Source organism: Lissotriton helveticus, chromosome 1_1, assembly GCF_964261635.1.
Source record: "Lissotriton helveticus chromosome 1_1, aLisHel1.1, whole genome shotgun sequence".
NCBI lineage: Eukaryota > Metazoa > Chordata > Amphibia > Caudata > Salamandridae > Lissotriton > Lissotriton helveticus.
Genome location: NC_136057.1, coordinates 380,283,190 through 380,297,597, shown reverse-complemented (window position 1 = coordinate 380,297,597; position 14,408 = coordinate 380,283,190). Strand labels below are relative to the sequence as shown.

The 14,408-nt window shown below is 39.3% G+C and overlaps 1 protein-coding gene across 2 annotated transcripts in view; it reads right to left on the bottom strand.

Annotated features, from left to right (window-relative positions):
• The window catches only part of LOC144769598 (sodium- and chloride-dependent GABA transporter 2-like), a 762,140-nt gene that overhangs the window by 187,698 nt on the left and 560,034 nt on the right, over positions 1–14,408 (bottom strand). For both annotated transcript variants that reach the window (XR_013598730.1, XM_078653757.1), the window contains exons 8-9: positions 8,115–8,218; positions 297–421 (exon numbers count right to left, since the gene is read on the bottom strand). Coding sequence is in view for 1 of the 2 variants with exons in the window: in XM_078653757.1 (XP_078509883.1) it covers positions 297–421; positions 8,115–8,218 (229 nt within the window). In the remaining variant the exon portion in view is untranslated. The remainder of the gene's footprint in view (positions 1–296; positions 422–8,114; positions 8,219–14,408) is intronic.

Below are 14,408 nucleotides of genomic sequence, written 5' to 3'. Positions count from 1 at the left end.
TGACGGCTCCTGTCCGTCATGCGTCACAGTGCTCGTGTGCTGACGACGGCCGGGAGCTGTCATGACCACGCCCGCGATCGGAATGTCCAGCACAGGAGCGGAATTCCGGCCGCGGGCAAGTGGTTAAAGAAAACAATCTGAATCAACCTAGCAAAAGTAAATATGCTTAATTGATGTGTTCACTCTCCAAATTAATCTAAAAAATTGTACAATATGAGATGTTACACACACACTCAATTCCCCCTTCCCCGCCTATGGAGCAATGCCCATCTTATTTGTGCAATCCTTTCACTCACCTGATTCTGCCACTTCGGAAATGGGTACTCCTTGTTCTTGTGCCATAAAACCTAAAACTGAAAATATGGCAAAACCAGCTACAAAACTGGTACCACTGTTCAGGAAACAAAGACCAACTGAATCCCTGAGAAAGAGAAAAACAGGGTGAGTTAGAAACTAAAATTGGTTACTCTCCTTACGAAACAGAATGAGGGAGACATTAATGAAGTGAAGACCAAGAAAATGGCATCTGTATTTTTCCCAGTAAAACAATGCTTATGAAGTTGAGTGAGGAAGTGTTTGAAAATGGTGTTTATTCCATGCATCTTTTGCTTCACTTTCACACCTGCACTGCCAAGCACTCCCAGTCTCGTTGAAATCCAGCTAAATGGGCAGGTGTTGCCCTCTGTAGGAGGAAAGTGAGGTAAGTAGTTCAGGACATGAGAGGTGGGTATTTCTGGATGCAGTAGGTCTCATGCAGCAGATATTTAGAGCAATATAAAGGATTCAGAAGAAGAAACGAGGTGGGAAATTTAATAAGATTTTATGCCGTGTTTGCATCACAAGGGTGACGCAAGTCGGCACACAATCTTTTTTTCTGATTTACTTTCCAGCGCTAAGCTTGTAAATAACAAGAAAGTAAGGCGTAGAGCTGCTTTGAATTACTTAGCGTCAAAGGGGCTTACCATGGGTGGAGCATGGACATTCCCTTGCGCCTCCCAAGCTTTCTGATGCTAAACCCAATTTACTAAATAAAGTAGACAGGGTTAGCATCAGAAAACTGCACGTTTTGAAGTAGTCACAAAGAAAGAGAAATATTTTCATTTTTCTTTCATTTTCCGACTTAGTACATGTGCTGCTCTGTACAGTACACATACAAAGAGGGAAAATGGTTTAAGATGGCCTATGCACTCCAGTACAAAAACGATGTCAGACTCACAGAGAAAAGTGTGTCCGTGCTGCATGGCAGCTGATTTCAGAGCCGGTGCTAGGGAAAGGAGAGGAAAGTGCCATATTTCAGTAAATTTGGTGCTCTCCTCTTCTCTCCTTTTGCGGCAACGCAGCATTTGTGGCTGCTGCACTACGCGGCATGAAAAACTCGTAAATCTGCCCCTATTTGGTAATAGCTGTATGGGAAACAAAAGGAATGTGAGCTGTTTTGTGAATCGAAGTTTGTAAGGAATTTGAGATAATATTTATGAGGTATGTTGTAATATCACCATTTTGGATGTACTTCATTGAAATTTGTTTTAATACAGTGTGGTGAAAACATTCTCAGGGCTAAGGCTACATGAGTAAAAGTGTAATTTCATGCAAAACTGCACATTGGTTTATGAGAAGCAGGACAACTGGAATTATGCAGAAATGGAGCGACAACCAATGCAGCATTTGACTAAAGTATGTGACAAGAAAGGGCAAATTATGTGGTGTAATGTGGGACATGCTCTGGCCATCATAAATCATCCTACAAAATGATGATGGGCATGATATTCTCATAATAAACATCTGTAGCCATAATATGGTCTTCACTTATGCTATGGGAAAAATATTATGGAAACTATTAGGCAAAGTGTAAGGCAAGGGTTACATTCAAGGATAAAGTTAGTTTCAGCGATCAGTTTAGGCTCACAGCTGGAGGTAGGTTTGTGGCAGGGTTAGGTTCTGGGAAGGTGTTAGGTTCAGGTCTAGGGTTGACTTCTTGGAAGAATATTGTACTCAAAAATGTTAACTTACAAATATTGTGTCTATCTATTGTCTACAAAATTATAATTCTATTGGGATAATACTTCCAATGCGGTGATATGGTGATATATCTATAGACAATATTTAGGAAATTATATTTATGGAACCCATATTCTGGCAACTATATTATTGTACCACTTCCTAGGGTAGGTTTAGGAGTGGAGCTATGGCTAGAGTTAAGGTTACGGCTAGGTTTTAAGCCAGGGTTACAGTTTGCACCTACATACCCCATGGTTCTCAAGCAACATCCCTGTGTCCGTAAGAACAAATCTAATGCTGATCCAATTTAGAAAAGAGATGAAGACACACCTCTTTAAAGAACACTAGATAACAATGCAGTGACTATCCAAAATCTATGTACCTCTCCTATCCCTCACTAACTGTATCCTTGCCTATGCCCCTGTAGAGCGCTGTCATAAACATCTAACTTTTTCCACCCAGGAGTCATTTATGTTGGTATGAAATTTGTGTTAGTCCAACACTCATGAAGTGCCTACTCTTGATTGCAACCAATGCACATTCTTCACATGCTATTCAGTTCTGTAAATGTGGCATGCAAATATGATAATAAAGATGATGAAAATACATTCATGGTATTTACCCTGTTGCTGATAGTATTATAATTGTGCTTTAATAACAAACAGAGTTTATGAGTTGGTGATTGCGTGTTACACCTTTATTGTGTTTTACAAAGAACACTGCCGAACAAAGTCGAAAGCTGTAAGAGCATTCGTCCATTTCATATTAATTGATTATTCAAACAGCTTTCTCAAGCCCTCTTGCTAATCCTTACAAAAACCTCATGTATTAGGTCAAAGATTAGAGTGTAGCTTTGCACCAGGCATATTGAAACAGGGACCTGTACGATGACAGCACCCACTTGAATCTGAGGTTGCTGCAGTAACAGAGGACTTCACCGATCACTGTTTATTTTTCAGCACTGTAACATCTGTGATAGGACCAACAGGCTTGCTATTTCAGACAAAACAACATATCTTGTTCCTATACAGGTATGTGAGGCTCAACATCTTTGAAATTCAGAGGTAGGTTGCATTTTTAATAGCTCACTAGAACAAGCATACCACCTACAAAAGAAAATGAGGATGGTAGGGCTATAAAAATCAATAACCATATTTCCAGTTATTCTCATTATTCATAAATGGCTTTGCTGCATTACTGTTTATTTTCTGTGTGATTTCAATTCATATCCTATGCACTAAGTTAGGATTTTAAATTAAATATTTAAAATGCACATTATGTTTGCTAGTGCTGTTTGAGTGTGTTATTCATTTACGAAAGAGGATTTGAGTGTCCACCGATTGTCCTTGAGCTCATTTTATGGGATTGATAATCGGCAGAAAATACTTCTTACGTAAACATTGCTCAGTAGGCGGTATATTGGTTGCAGTCCAACTGGATTAGTGATTCAGCTTGGCCCATTGACTTAGTCCTTAGCGCCCAGGGGTCAGAAAACTGAACCTTGAGACTCTATGTGGCCCTGGTGAATGTATCCACTGCCTTGTTGGCTATATACTTACAAGGTCAGGACTAGACGTTATCGTATAGATATATAACGTGCTATGCATTTTACAATGAAATTGTCAAATATAAATCTAAATATGTAAAACAAGATTATGTGATACAATACAAGTGTATTCGATATTATTTTAACTTGACTGGTTATATTTTGTTGTTGATATTGTTGTATAGAAGCATGCCCGTATTCCTATTCACTATTCTACCTCTTTAGCACACATTAATACTGCTGTGGAAGAATTTTAACTAATTAGTATAAGTTCGCACTAGTTTAACACTCAATATATGAAGAAACAACTAAAGTTTCACCAGATTCCCATTACAAATACTATTCCACAGGGTGCATTTCTTTTTAATGTTTGATTCATATGATGTAAAAAAAAAATTACTCTCTCTCGATGAGATGACAAATGATTCACCCAGTGCAGGATAATGTAGCAGAAGTGGTAAAACTGCAGCTACATAATGCCATAAAAACACTGGCCCTAATTTGAAGATAAACATTGTGTAGTGATGGAAGCATTGTTTCAATATGAGCCTGGAGAACATAGTAGAGGGGAAGAAATTAGAACAGTTCCGATTGATGCTAATAGAACATCCAGACATAAAGACCGGAAGCCTAACCTTAACAACTTACAACAAGTCCAATTATCCATCAACTTGTCTGAGCGGGACTCTAGTAATACAAGAAAACCTCTGAAATGCCTACTGCTCAACTGTAGGTCCGCAGTAAAACATGCGTCAGACATCGCGGCCCTTATTATTAGCCAGGAAATCGACCTTGCAATCCTAACAGAGACATGGGTGTCGGAATCATCGTCTCCAGTCATGGATCTGCTAGCGCCCCCTCAATACAACATAGTGAGACTAGAAAGACCCAAAAAGATAGGAGGTGGTATAGCCTGCATACACTGATCGGACATAGAAATCAACCAAATTCAAGGCGACTCTCTCGAATCCTGTGAATACCTAGGTCTAAATATACGATCAACAGAATATCAAAGATGCAACTTACATGCCCTATACCACCCTCCTGGAAATAATGCTACTTTCATAGACCAGTTAATGGAGATCATCACGGAAAACTCTAACACCCACTCTAACTACATATTCTTGGCCGATTTTAACTTACACTGGGACGACAAGAAGGACAAACAGATCAGCGTTCTTAAAGACTTTTTGACTGAGCTAAATCTTACCCAAGCATGCACACAGCCGACACATGCAAAAGGAGCAACACTGGACTGGATAATATCAAAAAACAAGAACATAGTGATCCACTCAGTTATGCTATGTGACTGGTCCGACAACCATGCCATAACCTTCCTAATACCCACCTTGAAAAGGAATAAGACCACGCAGCCTATTAAACTCAAAAAGTGGATCCGGGACAACAAGGATGTGAATATTGAACGGCTAGCAGAAAGCTGTGACAAAGGTCTGAATCCGCCCGACAACATGCAGAATGTGAATGACCTAACGGACCACTACACTACAACAATAACAAACATAGTCAACACTACCATGCCACTAAAACTGAAAAGGGTCACAGAAAAGGACAAAAACCCTTGGTTCAATGGGGCACTGAATGATGATAGGCGGAAACTAAGACTTGCTGAAAGAAAGTGGAGACAACACCCTACAACACCCGAACTGAAATCACTCAGCAAAATTAGAAATGAATACAACAAAAAGATCCTCAATTCCAAAAAAGAATATATTAGATCAGAACTAGATAACGCCAAAAACAGGCCAAGGAAGCTATTCGAGATTTTAAAGCAACAATCCAACAAATTAGTCAAAACGGCCAAAGAAACCACTAAAACTCAGCTGAACTGTGAAGAATTTTCAACCTTCTTCACCAACAAGGCCAACTCTTTGGAAATAGAGCTTAAGAAGGCAGCGGACAGCCTGCCCTACAAACCACACAGACTGAACTACCCCATCCTGACAATCAACCACGATGAAGCAAAAAACAAAGCGCATTGGGATACCTTCAAGCCATATGATCAGAATACTATCGCCAAAACATTATCGGATATCAAACCGAATAACCACTATAATGACCCACTACCTGCCAAATGTCTACATAAATCAACCACATCGTCATCCCAATATGGACCAAAATAATAAATGCCTCGCTATCACAAGGGATGCTTCCAGATTGCTTAAAAACAGGCCAAATTGTTCCCATCATCAAAAAACCAACAGCGGACCCAGCAGATCCTAATAACTTTCGCCCACTTACCAATATTCCAATATTTGCCAAACTAATCGAGAAATGTGTACAAAACCAACTGAGCCACCACATCGATAATTTCACACTGCTAGACAATTGTCAATCTGGGTTTAGAACAGGCCACAGTACAGAAACAGCAATCCTACATATTGTCAATGATGCATTACAGGCCCTAGATCAGAAGAGGACATGTCTACTAGTCCTTCTGGACCTGTCATCTGCATTCAACACGGTAAATCATGAAAAATTACTAAGCAGGCTACATAAAAGGATGGGAATATCGGGAAATGTGCTGAAATGGTTTGAATCCTTCCTTCAGAATAGAACTCAAAGGTTTTTGATCAGCCATACACTATCCCCATCATGTCCTAATTTGATCGGAGTCCCTCAAGGATCTACACTATCTCCTTCACTCTTCAACCTTCATGTCGAACCTCTGACAGAAATTCTCAAGGACGCAAACATATCTTATCATATGTACGCGGACGACACGCAGATATACATCAAGATCGCATCTCTGCGAGATATCATGTTAATGAATGAGGCCTTAAACTGATTGACCAGCAATCATCTGAAGATAAATGCACAAAAAACGGAGTTCCTTTTAATCTCTCCACCAAAGAACCACACGGAAGTGAAAGAATGGTCTAAATTGATCACATCACTAAACTGCACTCCTACTCTAGTGGACTCAGCGAAATCGTTAGGAATCACATTAGATAAGAGCCTTGACATGAGAGCCCATATCAAATCAATGGCAAAAAATGCTTCCTTTCACTTGAACTATATTAGGAAAGTGAAACCATTCATCTCTGCGGCAGATCTCAAAATGGCAGTACAATCCTTAGTTATCTCAAGGATTGAATATGGATGTACAACCTTAGCAGGTCTACCGAAAATTTCCACGGCACCACTAAAAGCATGGGCGTAGTTCGCGAAGTAGCGCTACGTGAAGCTACGCGAAGTGCACTTTGCACTACGCGAACTTTACTTCGCACTACGCATCTTGCACAGTGTGAGCTGTAGTTTTTTGCCGCGAGCTGTAGATTTTTACTCGAGCAGCAGCTTTCTCAACGCAAACTGGTAGTTTCTCATCGCGAGCGGTCGCGAGCATGCATGACCACTCGCAATGAGAAACCTGACCTCCCTGCGTTGAGAGAGTCTCGTCGGGATGTCATTTTGCTTGCTCGCGGTCGCGTACATGACGTTGAGGACCGCGAACAAGCAAAAAAAGACCGCTGCACTACGCTACGCTGCGTTACGCGTGTTCGCACTGTGCTACGTGCAGCTCGCATAGTGCGAAGTTGCGCAAACTTTGCAAACTACACGAGCGTAGCGTAGTGCTTCGCCCAGGGTTAGTCTCAATTCAGCTGCAAGGCTCATCACCGGATCGAGGAAATTCGATCATATCACGCCACACCTGAAGTCATTAAACTGGCTAGCATATGAAGCAAGAATCAAACTTAAAATGACATGTATCACCCACAAAGCGCATCACTACAAAACTCCAAGATACCTGGCTCAGAAGATAGAGCTATCTGGAGGAGACAGACCGGCCAGGAGTGCCAAGGAGCTGCTGCTGCGACCACCCATCTTCCGGAAAAAGAAAACATACGACAGAGCTTTCTCAGGGGCAGCCCCTAGAATCTGGAACTCACTCCCTCCAAATGTTAGGAAATTACTAACACGGCAACATTCAAGAGGGAAGCTAAGATTTTCCGAATGAGTAAGTTCCTCACTTAGGCAAGAAGGGAAATCACCGCCACCGCAACATAGTTGTGCCAAAGCAGAACTACTAATGGAAGTAAATAGAAAGTCACTAATTGTACTGGGGATAACCTAGAGGCGCTATGCTTACCCAGAATCTGAATGAAAAATACACAGATAAAGACAATTTGGATCTATTGTTATTGTACTACATTTTACAGTACAGTAGGCAAATAGAATAACATGTATGATAACCTTGAAGACAGACACTGGCTGAAATTATATTGGAATATGCACATGCCGATGTCAAGTAGTAGCTTAATATACCTCGCCATTGTAAATTTTTATGCTATAATGCTTTATAATCGTATACCTAACCTACCTTTTATCAGTATGATAAGGTTTACTACATAACTTTACACCTACCTACCTCATTCTCTGAATGGTTATTCTATGCAAGATGTATCCCTAACCTACCTATTGTATTTGTATCTGTGAAGCGCTCTGATAACCAAGGGTCACGCTCGCGCTATACAAAACTGTCTAAAATAAAAAAATTTAAAAAATCCATTCCGAATCATTGACTAGGAGACAATCCTTGTGGAATACTTACCTGTAACAGTTATTGTTGTACTTATTATAACTTCCAAAAGCTGTATTGCAGCCGATGCATAAGGCATATGAGAAAAAGATCTGTGTTCCAGCATCCATCCATACCTGGAGATGACAGAAAAAAAATAAAGAAATCAAAGATCAGTGACACTGGTTTGATATTACCATAACCGATTTGTACATACATGTATGGTGCTTGTACTTTTTTATTGAGATGATGATCATTTAAAAATAATTTAAAAAAGGGATTCCTTAAAAAGTAGGAGGTTTCCCATTATTAAATAATAAGGCAGATGCATTAAATAAGGGTAGGGTATTACACTGGCAGGGATTCAATGGGAAATAAGCACACACATTCTTCCGGATTGCAATTAAATAATTCTGGGTGTTACCGATGGCATGATGACACTTTGGTTGCTCACAGATCTTTCCACCTATTTCTGTCCTCTACAGGTCATATAGGGCGAGCTGTACAAACGTTTTTCGGTCCGAATAGTAATTTGCAATTGCAAATACCCCACTTTGAATATACTAAAGGCAATTTGGCTGCTCCAAATTGTGATTCCTTCCTTTTAGAAATTCCTATTTTCAGGAAATACAATTACTACCAATTTCAATCTGTTGCTAAACAGGTTTAACCTATATAAACTGACCCAAAATGCTTCAGCCCCTTTCACCATGGCAGCATTGTATGTTTCGGCCAGGAGGATGAGAAGTTTGGCTGGTATGCAGAGGAGGAGACAGGATAGGAATTTTAGGGTTGTTCAATAGAAGTGAGGAGGAGATATAGGATGAGTAGTCAGGACATTTTAGAATTGCTTGCTGATTTATATCCACACCTACAAACCCTCACAGATAAAACCAATGCTATTCTAGTGCATGTGCAGGTACTGTTTTGCCTACAGCTTTTAGCATCTGGAAGTTACCAGGGAGTGTCCCAAAGTGCATTGTAATCCCATTTTCTAAGAGATTTCTTGATGTTATGTTGGTAAAAAAAAAGTAGTACACTTTTTTCCTGCGTGTCACCAAGACTTACAGAATGCAAAAATATAATGTTATCGTCTGGCACATTTCCTTTAATGCCACAGGGTGTGTTGATAGTCACTCGTTCAATATACAGGTTGTGTGTGATGCATCCTGTATAATAACAAACCTTGTAGCCTGATTTTCAGGCCACATTAATGATATATAGATATATATGTTCCGCCTAGGTGATACATAGAATAGGCTGTCTCAAGGTGGTTTTGCAGACAGTTTTCTACTTGGCAAGCACATATTAAATATTCTACCCTCAGATAGCAGGCAACTAAAAAGCCACACTAATTTCTGTTTTCTTAACATTTTAGGAGACAGTGCATCTGCATCACAGTTTTGGACTCTGCCACCTACACGGAGAGAGCGGAGATACAACCAAGCTCACAATATTAAATTCTCCGTCATGGGGAGAAAATGTGGAATCTGGAAAGGACGCTTCAGGTGTTGCCCTCAAGTACCATCTCCAAACATGTTTCAAAATTATAGCTAAATGTGCAGTGTTGAACAATATTGTTATTTGGAGCAGATCCTGAGATTACAGTACCGACAATACAACCCCAACATGTTGCCTCTAGTGCTGTTGAGCAAGATGTGGTGAAATAACTACTGATTATTTTTAAGGTAAGTTAAAAGAGAATATTTGAAATAAAAAATAAAACCACATGTTTGATGACTGTTTTAAATCAAAATACTCCTTTCAATCAGGATTCATTCTCATTTTGAGTTGTTGGATCAATTCAATTCAATTCAATTCAAAAGGCTTTATTCGGTTTGTGCAGCAACCATAAAAGCAAAAACATGATTTAAGACACACATGTAAAAAACATTCAATACATATGACAATCCAATTAATAATAATACATACATTTCCTAGCAGCAATTTGTTAGTAACAGTATCCAATTCATAAAAAGTACAATTAATTAACAAGTGTAAAAGATTTCCTAGCAGCAATAGATTTTAAGATATAAGAAGCAACTTAGAAACATAATCTTGGGTCATTCAGCATAACCAATAACGTCATAACAGCATGGGTTATTCTCACATTACATTTTAAAAATATAGGTTTCAGATAAAATCATCTTAAAAAGGAATAGAATTTACAAGATAGTAAGAAATGGGTGGTGCTTTGTTTGGATATCCCATCACAAGGACAAACAGTCACCGGACACATTTTTGTGGTGGGAAAGGCAACTAGATGGTGAACTATGCCTAATCTCAAACAAGTCAATATAAAGCAATGAGATGGCCTAGTTACTACTGACAGGTAATTTTGGAAGCCTCTTCTAACCTCCAGCTGTTGATAAAATACGAGAGTTGGTTGCTTCCCAATCACTCTCCTTCGAACTTCATTTTGATGTGCTAAGAATGTATTTTTAATCTTCTGTTTAGATATAAGTGTAACACAACCAGGGTCATCCTGGATAGAAAGATTGAATAAATTATCAAACCAATCCTGTATATTCTTCAACCAGGGGATCCTGTGACTTTTATCCAGGGAAAGACAATCTCTAATAATAGATTGAGTAAATTTGGTCTCCTCTTTAGCCCAAATGGACCTCCATAAAAGTAATGGCTGAAGGCCAATAAGATCCGATAAATAATTAATGCCTACTTCACAATGTATAAATCAGTTGATGCTGATGGTGGTAAGCACAAAAGACGTTTTAAAAAGGAGTGTCTGTACATGATTATGGCCCCAAACTCCTGCACCGTAAAGGGCTATGGCAACACACCTCGCCTTGTATATGTCAACCATATCCTTAATACGGCGGGTGCCTAGCTTAACTGCAAATCATAAGATCCCATGGGCACTCCTAAACATCTTGGACCGTACATTTATAGGTTCATTCACCCAGTTCACTTTTCCTGAATAAGTTACACCCAAGTATCAAAAGGTATTAACCAATTCCACAGGGGAATTTTCTATATAAAAAGTTTTACATTTCTTGGGTTTCTGTCCGCAAGCCATTCCAAAGGTTTTAGTCTTATTTATTAAGAGTTTCTTGTTCTTAATAAAAAGGCTGAAATTATCCATTAGTCGCTGTAGGCCAAGTGGGGTTCAGGAGAGCAACACCGCATGGTCTGCATAAAGCAAGACGGGTATGGGATTTTCCGCTATTTGTGGTGCATCTGCCTGTATCAACCTAAGGGCTTTGTCAACTTCATTTATAAAAATGGAGAAAAGTAATGGTGCCAAAACACAGCCCTGGTGAATGCCTCTTTTGACCTCAAAGTGTGGTGTGCACTCTCCCCGCTGTCCATATCGTACCTTGCTGGAGAGTTTATCATACAACCTAAATTGAGCAAGGTTGGCCATAAAATAGAGTGGTCAACAAGGTCAAAAGCACTGCTAAGATCTGCAAAACACAGATATAATCTTCCCTCGTTAGCCTGTGTATATTTACCTATCAGGCGTTCTAGGTTAATACATTGTTCCTGGGTTCACAGCCCTTTTCTAAAGCCATATTGAACTGGGGAGAGAATCTCTTTTTCCATAACCCATTCCTCGAGTCTTGCCAATAGTATTCTGCTCATCACTTTAACTGAATCCAAAAGTGAAATGGGATGATAATTTCTTTGCTTCAGTTTTAATACCTTTTTAAAAATAGGAATTATCACAGATTGACCCCATGACGGCAGTATGAACTCCATTACTGCTAAGTTAAAAACTCTGGTTAAAATGGGGCTCCATAGAGCTATTTCGCTTATATAAATATTGATAGGAAACCCGTCTGGGCCTGGTGCTTTACCTCCCCTACTACCAGTCAGTCCAACTTGGACTTCCTCAATAGTAATGTCTAGTGGCAACACCAGCCACTTGCTTCCTATTAGGCTTTGCGAATTAAATACAAAGCGATCAGATGGATTAAAAATTCTCGAAAAGTGTTCCACCCACGCATCACAATTTATATGCGAGATTAGTTCAGGGAATGAGTCATTCTTTAAGAATGGTGAGTTGACTGTTTCCCAGAATAACTTATTGTTAACTGTTTCTGCTGCCATGGCTAACTAATCTCACGCTAGCTCTTGTAGCTTATTTCAATCAATCAATCAATCAGTCATGATCTTTATTCGGATATGTATTATCCATAAAAGTACATACATTTCACATAATCCATCGTTAATAGAAGATTGTGACTACACATGGATTATATTACAAGTTTATCGTATAAGCATTTCTCATTGTCAGTTACATAATCCTTCATCAATAAAAATTTTACAACCAAGTTTAATTCTACAGCTAATTAATAAAAAATTACAAGGATATCACGCATAACCAATTACAGCTTCAATACTAAAGTGCAGGGTGCAATGTGCAAATATGCAGGGGGCAGGCAAATTAGTGAATCACATGACCAATTGCAGCTTCAGTACTAATGTGCCAAGGTACAATGTGCAAATATGCAGGGAGCAAACAAAGTAGTAAGTCACATAGCCAGTTGCAGCTTCAATACTAAAGTGCCAGAGTGCAATGTGCAAATTAAAGATCACAGAGCCAATTGCAACTTCAATGCTAAAGTGCAAGGTGCAATGTGCAAATATGTAAAGAGTAGGCAAATTAATAAATAACATTAAAATGACAAAAAGCAGCATTATGTAGAAGTCCCAATGTACAAAAAACAGGGAAAAATTGTAAATAAAGTATTCTATGCGCCCTCATAATAATTGTATTACATATTCCCCTATTTAAAAATACAATCCAGAGATATATATAAAATACGACCTAGTCCAACATTCAAGGATTCATGGAAGAGCGTGAACGGATAGCCGTTTTCAAAAAGGTACATACTCAGTATTTTAAATCAACATTTTTAACCTGCAGAATTATTTTATAGGCGACCTTAAAATCTGTTATCCCCTTTGACCTAAGAAACGGTTTCAATAACTGCATACTATATTTTTGATAAAAGGTGCAGAAAAACAAAAAATGCAGCATGGACTGTTTTCCTATATTGCCTCGTGGGCAAGCCAGATCATCAATAGTAGGTTGATATCCTAAGGGGAAACACAACAAATATTTTATTGTACCCGAAGGCGGAAAAGAAGGCTTCGCTCCCAGCGAGTAATATCTTTTAACAGATAACTGGCAGGTAGACAGGATGGAGGTCCTTCTTCTTCTGCCATTGTTATGTATTGTCCCACGGATACTTTAATAGACTCCTGCCTATATCTTATGTCCCCATAATGTTTATATAATATTTTGCAAGCAGACTTTCCATCAATGCTATCTAATTGATCGGGATTATAAAAAATGTGGCTAAGGTTAACAGCTGTCAAATTTGCCCGTACTTCCGCAATCCACAGTATATCACCACCCCTGTCACAATTTAGGCAATCAGCCAAAATTTCCCTTGTTAATGTGGCTGCTGGATTGTGGGCGGGATCTGATATAGTCCTCCAAATAGGGTAATCTTAGCTCATTATGACAAGTGAAAGTAGATGATGGAATCGGTAAACCTAAAATTCTCCTACAAAATGTATTTTCTTCAGCCTGGACACTTTTCAGGTTTATATAGCCCCAGATTTCAGTCCCGTAAGTCATAACTGGTACACATTGTGTCCTATGGATTTTAAGTAAGGACAGTACTACCTCTATTCTTCTTGGTTGGGGGAGGCTTATAACTGAGTTTATTGCTTTTAAAAATTTAGTTTGTCCATATGCCAGATGCGGTCTCCAGGACCCATTATCTGAGAATTGTAAGCCTAGATATGGGAAAGTGCGGGTGCATAACAAAGAATCTGTGCCCAAAGTAATGGTATTAAAGGAACATGTTTTAGGGCCACGACACATTAAAAAAGATTTCTTAAATTTGTACAAAGGTTCAAACTATTCATAAAAGCTACAATGCCCCTGACTAGAATTCGTAGGGCATTGGGTGTGTGCCCCATTAAAACAGCGTCATACGCGTATAGTAGGGAGGGTAGTTTATTACCATTGATTATTGGGACGTCTGTTGTTTGGTTGGATAATACATTATGTAACTCATTAATATATCAAATAAATAAAAGTGGGGCAAGGATGCACCCTTCTCTAATGCCTCTACCTACTACTATGTCCCCTGAAACTGTCCCCTCCTTGCTTATTCTCACCGAGCCATGAGGTCCCTATGCAAATATGCTAGGAAGTACACCATATCTTTGTCCAGCCCATAATCTAAGAGGCATTGCCAGAGCCTGGATCGATTAACAAAATCGAAAGCGGATGTAAGGTCCATAAATGCCGGGTAAAGGGGACTGTGTCGGGCGATGGTATATTTC